This window comes from Oncorhynchus masou, chromosome 32, assembly GCF_036934945.1.
Source record: "Oncorhynchus masou masou isolate Uvic2021 chromosome 32, UVic_Omas_1.1, whole genome shotgun sequence".
Classification (NCBI taxonomy): domain Eukaryota; kingdom Metazoa; phylum Chordata; class Actinopteri; order Salmoniformes; family Salmonidae; genus Oncorhynchus; species Oncorhynchus masou.
This window is the reverse complement of record NC_088243.1, coordinates 7,592,724-7,612,621: the sequence shown is the minus strand read 5'-3', so window position 1 is coordinate 7,612,621 and position 19,898 is coordinate 7,592,724. Positions and strand designations below refer to the sequence as shown.

Below are 19,898 nucleotides of genomic sequence, written 5' to 3'. Positions count from 1 at the left end.
CCAAGCTGTTTAAAGGCACAGTCAATTTAGTGTATGTTAACTTCTGACCCACTGGAATTGTCATATAGTGAATTATATAAGTGAAATAATCTGTCTATAAACAATTGTTGGAAAAATTACTTGTCATGCACAAAGTAGATGTCCTAACCTACTTGCCAAAAACTATATATTGTTAACAAGAAATTTGTGGAGTGGTTGAAAAACAAGTTTTAATGACTCCATCCTAAGTGCATGTAAACCCCAGAAAGTAGGATTGCAACTGGAAAGTAAGTGTATGTAATCAACTTCCCAGTCTCTTATCCACAGAGACGTTTTCAAAGACATCCTTAGTTAAACACACCTAACTCCTCAGTTATTTTTCAAGAACACTCATCCGTTTGTCCAAGAGCAGATACTGTATACGGTGCTGCGGTCAGATAAGTGACAGTAAATATAGACGATGTTCTCATTCGGGAGTTGAATTCGCCCAAGTTGTTCCCAGGCACTGATCTAATGTCAATGTAGAGTTTCCGCTGACCTGAATTTGTGGGAGTTTAAGCTGGTCCTAGATCTGTGCAAAATGTGCGTAAGTGCTGGATATGTAGCCGAGGGAGGGGTCGGGCAACGCACTAAAGGAGGGAGGGAAGTAGGAGAGAGAAGGGGGACTAGGGCAGGGGAGCATAGTCATTCCAATTCTGCTGCGCTTGAAACTCCAGCTACCTTCTTTTCAGCTTTGCTTCGCATTAACTTTACTAAATTACTAAAAGCGTAAACTATTTCTCGGAAACTGTAGCTATTTGAACTTCGGGAAGAACTACAGCAGGCTCACAGATCCTCCTCGGAGTGTCTTGGCACATTTACAAGAATTATAAAGTGAATAGCAGGCTGCTTTTGGACATCGTTGAAATCAATATAAGTGCTATCAATCAGAGGACTATAGTATCGATGTTGAGGTGAAGACGGGTTGGAGATACTGTCTCACATCCCGCTATAGCCTAACTATGGGTCGATAGTATGGACTTACCCGACTCTGGAGAGGGACAGTGCATCACGGCTGATCGGAATTTACTTCTCCGCTATTCGTGTGGAATAAAAGTTCATTAACAAACGGGAGGATTATTTACGAGTTTTCATTTAAAAGTTAGTTTTTGTTGTTTCGTGTGGAGGGATGGCGGAACCAGTTATATTTCTTTTCCTGTGGGTGTTGACTTGGTTCGGGGAAATTCGGGGTGCTTCGTACCCGCAGCGGTATAATCTCTACTCCGGACAGACCCAGGCGCTGCCACAGAACGGCGTCCGGGCGGCAAGCAGACACAGGTATTAAACAAACACACAACTCACTCACTCTGATGTCAAACGGTATACCAAACAGCTGGGAGAAGCTGATGCATTGAATATGTCAAAGCTGATTACTCAGCGAAGGATCCCAACTTGGTGAAAGGAGCAGGCGTGGGTCTCATTTGGAGTGCAGGTGTAACACGATAAAGGAAATCGGTGTTAAAAAAAAGTTTGTGTTTAAATGACCCCAAACCGTTATTTCTCTAAGAAACTGGGCTATTATATGTTTTGCTGCAAAGGTGCTCCTTTCTTTTCTCTCCCATGTTGTCTAAACTATGAACAGCAAAGAGAGTCCGCTGGAGTAGTCTCTGTCCCTCTGTCTTTCTCTCTCAATTCAAGGGGCTTTATTGTCCTGGGAAACATGTTTACATTGCCAAAGCAAGTTACATTTATAATAAAACAAAAGTGAAAGAAACAATGAAAAATTAACAGTGAACATTACACTCTCAAAAGTTCCAAAAGACTAAAGACATTTCAAATGTCATTATGTCTATATACATTGTTGTAATGACGTGCACATAGTTAAAGTACAAAATGGAAAATAAATAAATGTAAAAATAGGTTTTTATTTACAATGGTGTTTGTTCTTCACTGGTTGCCCTTTTCTTGTGGCAACAGGTCACTCATCTTGCTACTGTGATGTCACACTGTGGTATTTCACACTATATATATATATATCACGTTTGGATTTGTTTTCGAATTCTTTGTGGGTCTGTGGAATCTAATGGAAATATGTGTCTCTATGGCCATACATTTGGCAGGAGGTTAGGAAATGCAGCTCAGTTTCCACCTCATGTTGTAGGCAATGTGCACAATGCCCGTTTTCTCTTTAGAGACAGATCTGTCTACGGCGGCCTTTCTCAATAGCAAGGCTTTGCTCACTGAGTCAGTACATAGTCAAAGTTTCCTTAATTTTCTGTCAGTCTCAGCTTGGCAACTGTGTTATTACCTCCCCTTACCACCAGGGGATGGCCTGTCAGGAAGTCCAGGATCCAGTTGCAGAGGGAGGTGTTTAGTCCCAAGGTCCTTAGCTTAGTGATGAGCTTGGAGGACACTATGGTGTTGAGCTGTAGTCACTGAATAGCATTCTCACTTAGGTGTTCCTTTTGTCCAGGTGGGAAAGGGCAGTGTGGAGTTCATTAGAAATTGCATGATCTGTTGGGGAGGTATGCAAATTGGAGTGGGTCTAGGGTTTCTGGGATAATGGTGGTGCTGTGAGCTATGACCAGCCTTTCAAAGCACTTCATGACTACAGACGTGAGTGCTATGGGTCAGTAGTCTTTTAGGAAGCTTACCTTGGTGTTCTTGGGTACATGGACTATAGTGGTCTGCTTGAAAGTTGTTGGTATTACAAACTCCGGTCAGGGAGAGGTTAAAAATGTCAGTGAAGACACTTGCCAGTTGGTCTGCACATGCTTGGAGCACACGTCCTGGTAATCCATCTGGCCCTGCGGCCTTGTGAATGTTGACCTGCTTAAAGGTCTTACTCACATCGGTTACGGAGAGCTTGCATGATTCAGTGTTTGCCTCAAAGTGCGCATAGAAGTTAATTAGCTCATCTGGTAGGCTCGTGTCACTGGGCAGCTCACGGCTGTGCTTCCCTTTATAGTCCATAATAGTTTGCAAGCCCTGTGTTGTAGCATTCAATCTTAATCCCATATTGGGGAGACAGGGTAGCCTAGTGGTTAGAGCGTTAGACTAGTAACCTGAAGGTTGCAAGTTCAAACCCCTGAGCTGACAAGGTATATCTGTCATTCTGCCCCTGAACAGGCAGTTAACCCACTGTTCCTAGGCCGTCATAGAAAATAAGAATTTGTTCTTAACTGACTTGCCTGGTTAAATAAAGGTTAAAAAAAAATTGACAATTTGCCTGTTTGATGGTTCGTCGGAGGGCATTGCGGGATTTCTTAAAAGTGTCTGAGTTAGAGTCACACTCCTTAAAAGCAGCAGCTCTGCCCTTTAGCTCAGTGCAGATGTTGTCTGTAATCCATGGATTCTTGTTGGGGTATTTATGTATGTACGGGGATGATGTCATCGATGCACTTATTGATGAACCAGTGACTGATGTGGTGTACTCCTCAATGACATCGGGAGACTCCCGGAACATATTCCAGTCTGTGCTGCAAAACAGTCCTGTAGTTTAGCATCTGCTAATCTGTTTGCATCTGTTAGCTCGTTGAAGGCTATTCTCACTGAGTCTGTACACTGAGTCTGTACATACTCAGTTTTCCTTAAGTTTGGGTCAGTCAGAGTGGTCAGGAATTCTGCCACGTTGCCTGTGTGTCTGTCTGTCTCTGTCTCTGTCTGTCTGTCTGTCTGTCTGTCTGTCTGCCTGTGTGTCTGTTGGTCTTGTCTGCCTGTCTGTCTGTCTAACTTGCTGAGAGTGAGACTAAATGTAACACAGATGAGCAGTCCTTCCCTCATCCAAATGTTCCATGAAAACAGCGTCTCCCCTCCCACTCACTGAGGGGGCTTACAGGAGCTCTAGGGAGGAATCATAGTGTCTAGTAACACCAGTGAATCACACACACACACACATCCTCTCTTTTGCTGTCCCCACTCCCTCTCCCGCTCTCTTTATCCCTTTCTCTCTCCATCCCTTTCAATTTAAGGGCTTTATTGGCATGGGAAACATATGTTAACATTGCCAAAGCAAGTAAACTATATATTTAACAAAAGGGATGGAGAGGGAGAGTGAAAGGGGTCTCACTAGCACCCACCCACGTACGCACGCACGCACACACACATCCACGCACGCACACATCCCCGCACACACCCACACATCCCCGCACACACCCACACATCCAAGCACGCACGCACACATCCACGCACACACACATCCATCCACGCACGCACACACACACACACAGATATGTCTAGGTTATTGCCAGTTTATTGTTGGGCGTGGTGAAGCGTAAGGAAGAGAAGGGAGTTCCTCCCAGCCATGACCTACTGTAGGGGGTTCCCCCGTCATCAGTAGGGGTTCCCCCGTCATCAGTAGTGGTTCTCCCGTCATCAGTAGGGGTTCCCCCGTCATCAGTAGGGGTTCTCCCGTCATCTGTAGGGGTTCTCCCGTCATCTGTAGGGTTCTCCCGTCATCTGTAGGGGTTCTCCCGTCATCAGTAGTGGTTCTGTATAACAAAGAGTTCAAACAGGTTAAAAATCCCTAGTGACCAGACTCGGCTTACTGCACCCTAAACAGGTTAAAAAGCCCTAGTGACCAGACTCTGCTTACTGCACCCCAAACAGGTTAAAAAGCCCTAGTGACCAGACTCTGCTTACTACACCCTAAACATGTTAAAAAGCCCTAGTGACCAGACTCGGCTTACTGCACCACAAACAGGTTAAAAAGCCCTAGTGACCAGACTCGGCTTACTGCACCCCAAACCGTCTAGAAAGTCCTGGCTCCCAGACTCAGTGTTTCTCAACACCAGCCCCGGACAAAGCACAACTGATTCAACATATCAATTAATCATCCAGTCCTCAATGACTTGAATCAGGTAATTTTGTCCGGATCTACAACAAAACAATGTGTGCTGTTGGCGTACTGGAGGACTGCAGCTGGGAAACACTGCCCTATCACTACAATAACACACAAGCCCATACTAAATGTGTATTAACTATATGGTACATAGCTCACTTTGATTTGCTTGGGAATTGAATGTAGGGTCGTTCCACCGATTCGGTGCCTCTTGAGAAGTGTAACTCATTTTAACATTCGGTCATAAAGAGCACATGTTCAACTTCATTAAAAAAACATTTTACCATCTCAAGAGGTTAAAGAAAAACCTATTACGTGACAAATAAAGTAACAGAGTTGACTGTAACAGGGTTGACGATTTTAAATCAGCCATAAATCCGCTCGTGAAAGGAGGAATGGAAGCTTGGTATTCAACACCATAGTCCCCTCCAAGCTCATCGCCTACCTAGGGACCCTGGGACTGAATCTCTCACTCTGCAACTGGATCCTGGACTTCCTGACGGATCGGCCTAAGGTGGTGAGGGTAGGCAACAACGCCACACTGACCCTCAACATCCTGTGCTCCTTGTTAACCCACGATGCGCATGGCCGCACAACTCCAACACCATCATCGATGGTGGACTTAGCAGTGTGGTGCCAGGACAACAACCTCCCCCTCAACGTCACAAAGACCAAGGAGCTGATCGTAGACTATAGGAGAAAGAGAGGAGAGCATGCCCCCATCCACATCAATGGGGCTGTTGTGGAGCGGGTCGAGAGCTTCAAGCTCCGTGGCATCCACATCACTAAGGACTTAACATGGTCCACACACTATATACCAGCACAGTCATGAAGAGGGCATGGCTGTGCCTGCCCCCCCCCCCCCCTCAGGGGCTGAAAATAATTAGCATGGGTCCCCAGATCCTCATTAAGTTCTACAGCTGCACCATCGAGAGCATCTTGACTGGCTGCATCACCGCTTGGTATGGCAATTGCACCGCCCTTGAATGCAAAGCACTATAAAGGGTGATTCAGACAGCCCAGTACATCACTGGGACTAAGATCCCTGCCATCCAGGATCTCTATGTCAGGGAAGAGCCTGGAAAAATGTCAAAGACTCCAGCCACGCAAGCCATAGACTGGTCACTCGGCTACTGTCCGGCAAAAGGTACCGATGCATTGGCTCTCGGATCAACAGGCACCGAGACACTTCTACCCCCGAGCCAGACTTCTATATAGTCAATTAAATCCTCTTAAGGATCGGCCCTTTAAAAACCTAAAATTGCCTAAAATTACATACCCAAATCTAACTGCCTGTAGCTCAGGCCCTGAAGCCTGTATTTTCTTGATCTCATTTGAAAGGAAACACTTTGAAGTTTGTGGAAATGTGAAAGGAATGTAGGAGAATATAACACAGTAGATCTGGTAAGAGATAATACAAAGAAAAAAACAATTTTTTTTCAATTGTTTTTGTACCATCTTTGAAATGCAAGAGAGCGGCCATAATGTATTATTCGAGCACAGGTGCAATTTAGATTTTGGCCACTAGATGGCAGAAGTGTATGTGCAAAGTTTTAGACTGATCCAACAAATTATTCCATTTCTGTTCAAAATGTTGTATCAAGACTGCCCAAATGTGCCTAATTTGTTTATTAAAATAACTTTGCACTCTCTTCAAACAATTGCATGGTATTATTTCACTGTAATAGCTACTGTAAATTGGACAGTGCAGTTAGATTAACAAGAATTTAAGCTTTCTGCCAATATCAGATACGTCTATGTCCTGGGAAATGTTCTTGTTATACATACAACCTCATGTCTACCTCAAGTACATTGCACTCTGCAAATTGATCTGGTACTAGTACTCCCTGTACATAGCTCCACATTGATCTGGTACCTCCTGTACATAGCTCCACATTGATCTGGTACTCCCTGTACATAGCTCCACATTGATCTGGTACTGGTACCTCCTGTACATAGCTCCACATTGATCTGGTACTTCCTGTACTTAGCTCCACATTGATCTGGTACCTCCTGTACATAGCTCCACATTGATCTGGTACCTCCTGTACATAGCTCCACATTGATCTGGTACCTCCTGTACATAGCTCCACATTGATCTGGTACCTCCTGTACATAGCTCCACATTGATCTGGTGCCTCCTGTACATAGCTCCACATTGATCTGGTGCCTCCTGTACATAGCTCCACATTGATCTGGTACTGGTACCTCCTGTACATAGCTCCACATTGATCTGGTACCTCCTGTACATAGCTCCACATTGATCTGGTACCTCCTGTACATAGCTCCACATTGATCTGGTACCTCCTGTACATAGCTCCACATTGATCTGGTACTGGTACTTCCTTTTATATTCAGTACCTCCATCCTTGTGTATTTAATTGTTTTCCTCTTGTGTTACATTTTCATTTATTATCTTTTTTTACTGTGCATCCCTTATGCCATAGTCTGTAAATCTCAACTGTCAGTAGAAACCACATTTTTAAGCAAGTCAGACATATCAGCTATGCTTTTTTTAAATGCAGTAAATGAGGCTGAATGAACTGTTTCGCTGCCAGACAAGGCTCCTCTGAAAGCCAGGTCTAACAGTGGTAAGGTTTTGGAACTGCCGTTGGGACTCTGCTGTTTTTTGTTGAGTTGTCTAATGGCTTTATTGGCATGCATCACTCTTTTTTTTGTGTGTGTGGGGGGGGGGTAACTGGAATGGTAATGAATAGTCTAACATATGCATGAATGAATGGATTTTAGAGAATAGGCTACACTTTTTTTATCTGGATATAACCAAAAATACTTATATTGCTTGCTTCATATATGGCAGCCAAAAGGTTCTATATAGAACCTTTTTGTCAGGTTCTTTGATCAGAACCCCAGAGGTCTGTCTCCACTGAACCAAAATTGGTTCCATATAGAACCCTTGGGTTCGATTATAGAGTTCTATGTTGAACCAATTTTGGTTCTGTTATAGAACCTTTAGGGCTGCCATATATGAAGCAGGCATTTAACCCTTTTTGGTTCTATCCAGAAAGGTTTTGTCTAAGAGTGAATCAGAAACTTAAGAGGTATATAAATGTAAATATTTGGAAGTCCGTATTATTCTGTCCTCTATAATGATTTAGGCCTAGTGGTCTATGCTACTTGTTTATGGATTATATTTTATTTTTTTAGGAATTTGATTTTAACCTCTTATCATGGAACCTAATGGTCCTTCAGATGAGGACATACAGTTGAAGTCGGAAGGTTACATACACCTTAGCCAAATACATTTAAACTCAGTTTTTCACAATTCCTGACATTTAATCCTAGTAAATAATCCCTGTTTTAGGTCAGTTCGGATCACCACTTTATTTTAAGAGTGTGAAATGTCAGAATAATAGTTGAGTGATTTTTATTTCAGCTTTTATTTCATTCATCACATTCCCAGTGGGTCAGAAGTTTACATACACTCAATTAGTATTTGGTAGCATTGCCTTTAAATTGTTTAACTTGAGTCAAACGCTACAGGAACCCTTCAACAAGCTTCCCACAACAAGTTGGGTTAATTTTGGCCCGTTCTTCCTGACAGAGCTGGTGTAACTGAATCAGGTTTGTAGGCCTCCTTGCTCACACGCTTTTTCAGTTCTGCCCACGCATTTTCTATAGGAATAGTGACCGGGTGGCCTACAATAATATAAAATTAATAATAGTAATAATAATCGCCATTTAGCAGATGCTTTCATCCAAAGCAACTTACTGTCATGCGTGCATATACATTTTACGTAAGGGTGGTCCCAATAATCAAGCCAAAAACTCTGGCGTCGCTACCACAGCCGACGGGGGAACTCCCTACAGACGACGGGGGAACTCCCTACAGACGACGGGGGAACTCCTACAGCCGACGGGGGAACTCCCTACAGACGACGGGGGAACTCCTACAGACGACGGGGGAACTCCTACAGACGACGGGGGAACTCCCTACAGTCGACGGGGAACTCCCTACAGTCGACGGGGAACTCCCTACAGACGACGGGGGAACTCCCTACAGACGACGGGGGAACTCCCTACAGACGACGGGGGAACTCCCTACAGACGACGGGGGAACTCCCTACAGACGACGGGGAACTCCCTACAGACGACGGGGAACTCCCTACAGACGACGGGGAACTCCCTACAGACGACGGGGAACTCCTACAGACGACGGGGGAACTCCCTACAGACGACGGGGGAACTCCCTACAGACGACGGGGGAACTCCCTACAGACGACGGGGGAACTCCCTACAGACGACGGGGGAACTCCCTACAGACGACGGGGGAACTCCTACAGACGACGGGGGAACTCCTACAGACGACGGGGGAACTCCTACAGACTTTTTAAGGAGATTTATTTATCCCGCTGTGCTACATGTTGTTTTTCTGTCTTCTGAATGACTGACTAGTCGATGGGGTTTGACACGTGATGCATGCATCAAATATGTATTTTAAAGGAAAGCCAGAAACCATAATCACATTTATCAAAGAATGCAGCGCTCGCATGGAATGGGGATTTTTATACTCGGGGCCTCTGAAAGAGGAACTTCTCAATGCCCTCTGCTCAACTCTCATGCTCTGCTCTGCCAAAATATTTTTGCTATCAAAACAGCTTTCTTCTCAACTGTGTGTGCATTCATCTTTTGATAATGATGAAGTCTTGTAACTCTCACAGAGGGTTTTATTTTCTGTCCACTTTACAAACTGTAAATGAACACTTAACATTCCCCAAGAACTGAAGTGTTTTTCCAAAAATATCAATCAATGCACTAAGATTACGTACTTTGAAGAAATAACAAAATAATTAATTTAAAATGCTGTGAACTGGGATGAGGTATGAATAACACCAGTCCAGATCCTACCCTGCTGATGACAGGGTTCTAAATGTTACTAATGGACAGACACAGTGGCTTGAGGGCCTGGTTACTAATGGTCAGACACAGTGGCTTGAGGGCCTGGTTACTAATGGTCAGACACAGTGGCTTGAGGGCCTGGTTACTAATGGTCAGACACAGTGGCTTGAGGGCCTGGTTACTAATGGTCAGACACAGTGGCTTGAGGGCCTGGTTACTAATGGTCACACACAGTGAGCCGAGGGCATGGTTACTAATGGTCAGACACAGTGAGCCGAGGGCCTGGTTACTAATGGTCAGACACAGTGGCTTGAGGGCCTGGTTACTAATGGTCAGACACAGTGGCTTGAGGGCCTGGTTACTAATGGTCAGACACAGTGGCTTGAGGGCATGGTTACTAATGGTCAGACACAGTGGCTTGAGGGCCTGGTTACTAATGGTCAGACACAGTGGCTTGAGGGCCTGGTTACTAATGGTCAGACACAGTGGCTTGAGGGCCTGGTTACTAATGGTCACACACAGTGAGCCGAGGGCATGGTTACTAATGGTCAGACACAGTGGCTTGAGGGCATGGTTACTAATGGTCAGACACAGTGGCTTGAGGGCCTGGTTACTAATGGTCAGACACAGTGAGCCGAGGGCCTGGTTACTAATGGTCAGACACAGTGGCTTGAGGGCCTGGTTACTAATGGTCAGACACAGTGAGCCGAGGGCCTGGTTACTAATGGTCAGACACAGTGGCTTGAGGGCATGGTTACTAATGGTCAGACACAGTGGCTTGAGGGCCTGGTTACTAATGGTCAGACACAGTGAGCCGAGGGCCTGGTTACTAATGGTCAGACACAGTGGCTTGAGGGCTTGGTTACTAATGGTCAGACACAGTGGCTTGAGGGCCTGGTTACTAATGGTCAGACACAGTGAGCCGAGGGCCTGGTTACTAATGGTCACACACAGTGAGCCGAGGGCCTGGTTACTAATGGTCAGACACAGTGAGCCGAGGGCCTGGTTACTAATGGTCAGACACAGTGAGCCGAGGGCCTGGTTACTAATGGTCAGACACAGTGGCTTGAGGGCCTGGTTACTAATGGTCAGACACAGTGGCTTGAGGGCCTGGTTACTAATGGTCAGACACAGTGGCTTGAGGGCCTGGTTACTAATGGTCAGACACAGTGAGCCGAGGGCCTGGTTACTAATGGTCAGACACAGTGGCTTGAGGGCCTGGTTACTAATGGTCAGACACAGTGAGCCGAGGGCCTGGTTACTAATGGTCACACACAGTGAGCCGAGGGCATGCCTGGTCCAGAGCTTTATACGGGGTTGCCAGTCGTGGTGGGATACAGGTCAGAGGTCAAGGGACAAGGGTCTAAACACCCCTGTGTCCTGTAAAATGATGACCTTCACTTGGACCCAGTACTTGGAGGACAGGATCAGCTAACCCTTCCCTAATACTAACCTTAACCACTAGTGGGAGAAAGACTAACCTTAACCACTAGTGGGAGAAAGACTAACCTTAACCACTAGTGGGAGAAAGACTAACCTTAACCACTAGTGGGAGAAAGACCAACCTTAACCACTAGTGGGAGAAAGACTAACCTTAACCACTAGGGGGAGAAAGACTAACCTTAACCACTAGGGGGAGAAAGACCAATCTTAACCACTAGTGGGAGAAAGACTAACCTTAACCACTAGTGGGAGAAAGACCAACCTTAACCACTAGTGGGAGAAAGACTAACCTTAACCACTAGGGGGAGAAAGACCAATCTTAACCACTAGTGGGAGAAAGACTAACCTTAACCACTAGTGGGAGAAAGACCAACCTTAACCACTAGTGGGAGAAAGACTAACCTTAACCACTAGTGGGAGAAAGACCAACCTTAACCACTAGTGGGAGAAAGACCAACCTTAACCACTAGTGGGAGAAAGACCAACCTTAACCACTAGTGGGAGAAAGACTAACCTTAACCACCAGTGGGAGAGACTAACCTTAACCACTAGTGGGAGAAAGACTAACCTTAACCACTAGTGGGAGAAAGACCAACCTTAACCACTAGTGGGAGAAAGACCCAACCTTAACCACTAGTGGGAGAAAGACCAACCTTAACCACTAGTGGGAGAAAGACCAACCTTAACCACCAGTGGGAGAAAGACTAACCTTAACCACTAGTGGGAGAAAGACTAACCTTAGCCACTAGTGGGAGAAAGACTAACCTTAACCACTAGTGGGAGAAAGACTAACCTTAACCACTAGGGGGAGAAAGACCAATCTTAACCACTAGTGGGAGAAAGACTAACCTTAACCACTAGTGGGAGAAAGACCAACCTTAACCACTAGTGGGAGAAAGACTAACCTTAACCACTATTGGGAGAAAGACTAACCTTAACCACTAGTGGGAGAAAGACCAACCTTAACCACTAGTGGGAGAAAGACTAACCTTAACCACTAGTGGGAGAAAGACCAATCTTAACCACTAGGGCTAGAAAGACTAACCTTAACCACCAGTGGGAGAGACTAACCATAACCACTAGTGGAAGAAATACTAACCTGACTATAGAAGTGCGTCGAGGTTAATTTTGTTTGGAGCAAGGGGTGCCAACCACCGTGGAGGTTGTAGTGTCTGCTGGTTTTCATCTTTTATTTCTAATCTGAAACTGATTAGCGAATACCTGGACAACTTGTTGAGTCTCAAGTAGATCAATAACATTCTCTGGAGACAGGGTTACCAAACAGGACTGTGACTCATGAGGGCTGAAGTTGGCCACCCCTGATTTACCAACATAATACCAACCGTATTGAGACCTGGCAAAAGAAATCGGTGTGAAAAGGCAAGAGGTCACCAAAAACAACAATTTAGACAGTTTTTGGACTTGTTTATCTTGGCCTAAGATCAAATATAACAATGTCTTTGTTTGGGTTGTGTGTTCTTATAGGAGTTGGCAACAGGTTTATCTCCCCCCTGGCCGTTGTCTAATGTCAGATGGAGTCACACCTACACCACACTCATCCTTCAATCTATCTGTTTTGTCGGATGTGGAATTCATATTAACATTTTAATATTCCAGAGCATCCACCGTTCAAAAATGAAAACACAGTTCTGTACTTTTCATATCACTGCGCTGTCGCATGACTCTGCTTGAAAAAGGCAGAATAACTAGCTAAAGGCAGAATAACTAGCTAAATTGTTACAAACATTGTGACAGTGATTTAATTGTTTTTAATTGTGAGAAAATACAAACAAAGTGGTGGCTTTCTCTGCAAAAAATGATGTGCAAAAGGATGTCGGTTGCTACTGCCAGCTTACTGTTGTAGCTATCTTACTGACATAGCTAGCTCTACCTTTTCCTGATCAGTCCGTAGATCAGCATGTTTCTCCACGATCGCTAAACTTACTTTATATCATTGTGTCAGCTGATCAGTCAGCTGACTTGGGAGGCTACTGTAATGACTCTGGCAGAACAGCTGCTTCATTAAAACTCATAATAATGTAAGCAACAACTACAGTAGCTTGCTAGCTAGCTTTTGTGTTGGAAACCATCACCATTGTGTGTGTGCAGCTGGTTGGTTAGCAGCATCATTTCAGTGACTATCTCAGAAGCAAGCTAATGTTTTTATGCTAGCATTCGTGTCCATTGTCAAACTTCAGAAATACCGCTCATTGAAGCACACACTCCTTAGCGAAATGCGAAGTGGTGCTACTAAGACTTCTCAAACCAAAACACATCAACATTATGTACAGATGTATTGTTTTAATGTTGATTTAATTCAGCCTGTTTTGAGAATGAAATGTGGTTGATTAGGCGACGGCACCTAGATAATATTTTCAAACGTTAGACAGCACAATGTAGCCAAATGACTTTCAAAGCTGTCCCATTACTCTTTTTGTGAGATCATTGCAGGGGGAATCGACACGTTGTCTGACATAAGACAATGACCCCCAGCTAGACTTACAACATCTAAGCTGCTTCGCTAACACCTTTCAACACTGGCACTGATAAATGGTTCAATACGTCAGTGTTTCTCAGGCTTTTCATGCCCCTTCTGTCTCGGGTTCTCCGAGTTCTCCGAGTTCTCTTCGGAATGTGTTGCTCTGTCATGCAAGAGGCCTGTGTAATTCAGGCTCATTCCAGATGATGTGGTTGTTGGACAGCTCAGTTTCCCTGTGTGTGTTTGTGTGTGTATTTCCCTCAGTAGACCACAGACTAAGCCATTATCTCTCTCTCTCTTGCAGTGCATGCTGGGAGTTTTTGGGAGTTTGAGTGTTTGGTGTGGAGGGTTCTGTCCTATTTAACTTAATTATTTTATTTCAATTTTATTTTCTATGGTGGAGGGTTAATACACTTTGTTTTAGCTGTATCCACAGGTTACTTTTCAAAGTCGGGGTGGAAGAGGACAGTAAGTTTCCTGGGGCTTGGAAGGTGTGGTGTGTGCGATGGCTTCTCAGCCTAGCGTGGAGGAGAAGCTGTCGATAGGACATGGATTCAGGCGTGTTCCTGAGAATGGAGTTGAGGAGGTCAGAGCTGAATTTATACATTCTGCTTCTAGAATGAACAAAGCTGTGATTGTGTTTATGAAAAGAGCAAATTTGTTTGGTAGGCTAATTGCTAGTGGAATATTTGTAAGGGGTGTGTTGGTGCCAATTTCACCTCTCTCTATCCCTTCGACCATGGTGGTAGTCACAAATTTGCCTCAGTTTATTACGGATGATCAAATCAGGAAAGAGCGGAGTTGTTTTGGCTGCTAGTGGTTTTCATGTCAGCAGGCTTTCAGGCAGATGCCGTTAATCACGTTGTTTCGTTCCGGAGGCAAGTTTTTATTTCTGAATAACAATGAGCAGCAGCTAAATGTGCATTTTAAAGTGAGGCATGTGGAGGGGCTCTATGCAGGGTTTGCCAGCACAAATAGTCTACGGTGTTTTGCATGTGGGGATTTGGGGCATAAGAGTTTTGCACGTCCACAAAGGCCGTAGACAACGTGAGGGCACAAGCACCAGTGGGGGTAATCGAAGTCAACGTGCAGGGGGCAATGAGATGCAGAGCCTGGGCCTAGTCATGACAGGGATGGTGGTGTAGATGAGGCTGGGCCTAGTCATGCTATGGATGGTGGTGTAGATGAGGCTGGGCCTAGTCATGCTATGGATGGTGGTGTAGATGAGGCTGGGTCTAGTCAGGTTATGGAGGGTGGTGTAGATGAGGCTGGGCCTAGTCATGCTATGGATGGTGGTGTAGATGAGGCTGGGCCTAGTCAGGTTATGGATGGTGGTGTAGATGAGGCTGGGTCTAGTCAGGTTATGGATGGTGGTGTAGATGAGGCTGGGCCTAGTCATGCTATGGATGGTGGTGTAGATGAGGCTGGGCCTAGTCATGCTATGGATGGTGGTGTAGATTAGGCTGGGCCTAGTCATGCTATGGATGGTGCTGTAGATGAGGCTGGGTCTAGTCATGCTATGGATGGTGGTGTAGATGAGGCTGGGTCTAGTCATGCTATGGATGGTGGTGTAGATGAGGCTGGGTCTAGTCATGCTATGGATGGTGGTGTAGATGAGGCTGGGTCTAGTCATGCTATGGATGGTGGTGTAGATGAGGCTGGGTCTAGTCATGCTATGGATGGTGGTGTAGATGAGGCTGGGCCTAGTCATGCTATGGATGGTGGTGTAGATTAGGCTGGGCCTAGTCATGCTATGGATGGTGGTGTAGATTAGGCTGGGCCTAGTCATGCTATGGATGGTGGTGTAGATTAGGCTGGGCCTAGTCATGCTATGGATGGTGGTGTAGATGAGGCTGGGTCTAGTCATGCTATGGATGGTGCTGTAGATGAGGCTGGGTCTAGTCAGGTTATGGATGGAACTAATGGGTATCCTTAATAAACACACAAACACAGCGGGAGAGGGAGCTCACCGTCTTTGTCAGTGTGTTTTGTATTCTGTTATCAGTCGTGTTTATGTACTGATTCCATGGTACAGGGTGTACGAATTGATATATAAAACGACGCAAGAGTCAAGACTTTGTGCTTTTCAACTAAAATTATTGTACGTAATTCTTGTCACCAACAAAATGTTGAATATTTGGGCCTACAGTCATCGCAGCTCTGCAGATTTTGTTGTGAGGATACAGAATCAATACACCATTTGTTTTGGCATTGCCCTCCGGTAGCTTGTTTCTGGGTTCAGGTTCAGGAATGGCTGAAAATGCAGAACATACATATAAAATTGACCCTAGAAATAGCATTGTTGAGATACCAGGTCAGTCAATTACTAATACTCTTAGTAAAGGTATTTATCAAAGATCATCAAGGACAACACCCACCCGAGCCACTGCCTGTTCACCCCGCTATCATCCAGGAGGCGAGGTCAGTACAGGTGCATCAAAGCTGGGACCGAGAGACTGAAAAACAGCTTCTATCTCAAGGCCATCAGACTGTTAAACAGCCACCACTAACATTGAGTGGCTGCTGCCAACACACTGACTCAACTCCAGCCACTTCAATAATGGGAATTGATGGGAAAGGATGTAAAATATATCACTAGCCACTTTAAACAATGCTACCTAATATAATGTTTACATACCCTACATTATTCATCTCATATGTATACGTATATACTGTGCTCTATCATCTACTGCATCCTTATGTAATACATATATCACTAGCCACTTTAACTATGCCACTTTGTCTACATACTCATCTCATATGTATATACTGTACTCGATACCATCTACTGTATCTTGCCTATGCTGCTCTGCACCATCACTCATTCATATCTTTATGTACATATTCTTTATCCCCTTGTTGGTTATTACTGCATTGTCGGAACTGGAAACACAAGCATTTCTCTACACTCGCGTTAACATCTGCTAACCATGTGTATGTGACAAATAAAATTTGATTTGATGTATCATCAACTCGCTGTCTGTGGATTCTATTCGAAAGGAAATAAGTAATATTTGTGTTGCATTTTTTGTTAGTTTAGTGTGTATTCAGGCCCTGAATGCAGGGGTAGGAGCTGCCTAAAGACCCAAGGTTATTACAGTCCATCACGTTGTGTTAGTTTAGTGTGTATTCAGTCATTCAGGCCCTGATGGCAGGGGTAGGAGCTGCCTAAAGACCCAAGGTTGTTACAGTCCATCACATTGTGTTAGTTTAGTGTCTATTCAGTCATTCAGGCCCTGATGGCAGAGGTAGGAGCTGCCTAAAGACCCAAGGTTATTACAGTCCATCACATTGTGTTAGTTCAGTGTGTATTCAGTCATTCAGGCCCTGATGTCAGGGGTAGGAGCTGCCTAAAGACCCAAGGTTGTTACAGTCCATCACATTGTGTTAGTTTAGTGTGTATTCAGGCCCTGAATGCAGGGGTAAGAGCTGCCTAAAGACCCAAGGTTGTTACAGTCCATCACATTGTGTTAGTTTAGTGTGTATTCGGTCATTCAGGCCCGGATAGCAGGGGTAGGAGCTGCCTAAAGACCCAAGGTTATTACAGTCCATCAGTGGTAGGGTACTGCTTATTGTGTTCCCACTATGTGTTGTATCTTCTTTTTTACATAGCAGATTTTTTGTGTGCATTTAGTATCGTTCAGTGACTTTTAGTGCATATAAGAAGTTATTCTCAGTTAAGTATCCATATTGATAGCATTGTTTTCATGACTGTCTTCCTTCTCTCGCTCGCTCTCTCTCCCCCTCCCCCTATCACCTCACTCTGAGTTGTTTCCTCAGAGAGGAATTATTACACCCGCAAGGCACCAGAGATGTATATAAAACATGCTGCTACCTCTCATCTCACACGGTGATAAGGCAGCAGGACAACGACTTCACATTCCTCTGTGGAGAACAGGCTTTGGTGGACCACCCAGGGATCTCTGACACATGCTTCACATGGGCTATTTAGGCAGTTATCGCCACAGTATTGGGACATTTATTGAGAAAGGTCTACCAAAATCACTCTCTCAAATTCACTCCAAGTCTCTCTCTCAATCTCTCTGTCTTTAATATAATCTCCCTCTCTCTCGAATGTGGCAGATATCTTGATGCCATGCTGAAGACTTGGCTGCTACTCTAAAGTGGTTTCAGCTGTAATGATAGTTAGTGGTTCAAGCTGTAGTGATATTTAGTGGTGTCAGCTGTAGTGATAGTTAGTGGTGTCAGCTGTAGTGATAGTTAGTGGTTCCAGCTGTAGTGATAGTTAGTGGTTCCAGCTGTAATGAGAGTTAGTGGTTCAAGCTGTAGTGATAGTTAGTGGTTCAAGCTGTAGTGATAGTTAGTGGTTCAAGCTGTAGTGATAGTTAGTGGTTCAAGCTGTAGTGATAGTTAGTGGTTCAAGCAGTAGTGATAGTTAGTGGTTCAAGCTGTAGTGATAGTTAGTGGTTCAAGCAGTAGTGATAGTTAGGTGTTCAAGCATAGCCATGGGAAGTAGTGTGATAATTTGTATGCTTCCAATAAAAACAAAGACAATTATGTTCCATTATTGATAGAAAATGAGGTCGGGCAGAAAGAAAAACATGTTCCAATATTTATATATGGGCCCCGTTCTGCATGGAGAGCTTTCTGCTCTGTTTTATGAGCAGTGTGCTCATGATGTGCTCTTACAGTGCCTTGCAAAAGTATTCATTCCCCTTGGCGTGTTTCCTACTTTGTTGCATTATAACCTGTATTTTAAATGGATTTTGGGATTTCATGTAATGGACAGACACAAAATAGTCCAAATTGGTGAAGTGAAATTAAAAAAATAACTTTTTTCAAAAAAAGAAAAGGAAAAGTTGTGCATGCGTATGTATTCACCCCCTTCGATATGAAGCCCCTAAAATAAAATCTAGTGCAACCAATTACATTCAGAAGTCACATAATTAATTAAATAAACGCCACTTGTGAGCAATCTAAGTGTCAAATAATCTGTCACATTTTCTCAGTATATATACACCTGTTCTGAAAGGCCCCAGAGTCTGCAACACCACTAAGCAAGGGGCACCACCAAGCAAGCGACATCACGAAGACCAAGGAGCTCTCCAAATAGGTCCGGGGCAAAGTTGTGGAGCAGTACAGATCAGGGTTGGGTTGTAAAAAATACCCAGAACTTTGAACATCCCACAGAGCACCATTAAATCCATGATTTAAAAAAATGGAAAGAAAGTGGCACCACAACAAACCTGCCAAGAGAAGGCCACCCACCAAACTCATGGACCAGGCAAGGAGGACATTAATCAGAGGCAACAAAGAAACCAAAGATAACCCCGAAGGAGCTGTAGAGGTTGGAGTATCTGTCCATAGGACCACTTTAAGCAGTACACTCCACAGAGCTGGGCTTTACGGAAGAGTGGCCAGAAAAAAGCCAATGCTTAAAGAAAAAATAAGCAAACACATTTGGTGTTTGCCAAAAGGCATGTGGGAGACTCCCCAAACATATGGAGAAGGTACTCTGGTCAGATGAGCCAAAAATGTAGTTTTTTGGCCATCAAGAAAAATGCTGTGTTTGGTACAAACCCAACACCTCTCATCACACAGAGAACACCATCCCCACAACGAAGCATGGTGGTGGCAGCATCATGCTGTGGGGATGTTTTTGTCAGCAGGGACTGGGAAACTGGTAAGAATTGAAGGAATGATGGATGGTGCTAAATACAGGGAAATTCTTGAGGGAAACCTGTTTCAGTCTTTCAGAGATTTGGGACGGAGGTTCACCTTCCAGCAGGACAATGACCCTAAGCATACTGCTAAAGCAACACTCAAGTGGTTTAAGGGGAAACATTTTAAATGTCTTGGAATGGCCTAGTCAAAGCCCAGACCTCAATTCAATTTAGAATCTGTGGTATGACTTAAATATTGCTGTACACCAGCAGGAACCCATCCAACTAGAAGGAGATGGAGCAGTTTTGTCTTGAAGAATGGGCAAGAATCCCAGAGGCTAGATGTGCCAAGCTTATAGAGACATACCCCAAGAGACTTGCAGCTGTAATTGCTGCAAAAGGTGTCTCTACAAAGTATTGCCTTTGGGGGGGGGGTGAATAGTTATGCACACTCAAGTTTTTATTTCTTGTTTCTTTCACAAGAAAATATATTTTGGATCTGCACTGTATCTATTCAGTTGTGGGGGTTTGGAGTTGGATACACACTCTGCTGTACAATAGATAGTTAAGGTCTCTATCTCTCTCTGTCCCTCTCCCCTATCCCATAGGTCGGCCATTTTGTTTCACATTTTTGGAAGCCAATTTACACCTACATAAATATTCGATAATATAGCTCTATCACTGTTGGCACAAAAAA

The 19,898-nt window shown here is 44.4% G+C and overlaps 1 protein-coding gene across 6 annotated transcripts in view; it reads left to right on the top strand.

The window, feature by feature from the left end:
- The first annotated feature begins 645 nt into the window (after positions 1-645).
- The window catches only part of LOC135525518 (EMILIN-1-A-like), a 91,495-nt gene continuing 72,242 nt past the window's right edge, over positions 646-19,898 (top strand). For all 6 annotated transcript variants that reach the window (XR_010453173.1, XR_010453175.1, XR_010453174.1 and 3 more), the window contains exon 1: positions 646-1,296. Coding sequence is in view for 3 of the 6 variants with exons in the window: in XM_064953189.1 (XP_064809261.1) it covers positions 1,148-1,296 (149 nt within the window). In the remaining 3 variants the exon portion in view is untranslated. The remainder of the gene's footprint in view (positions 1,297-19,898) is intronic.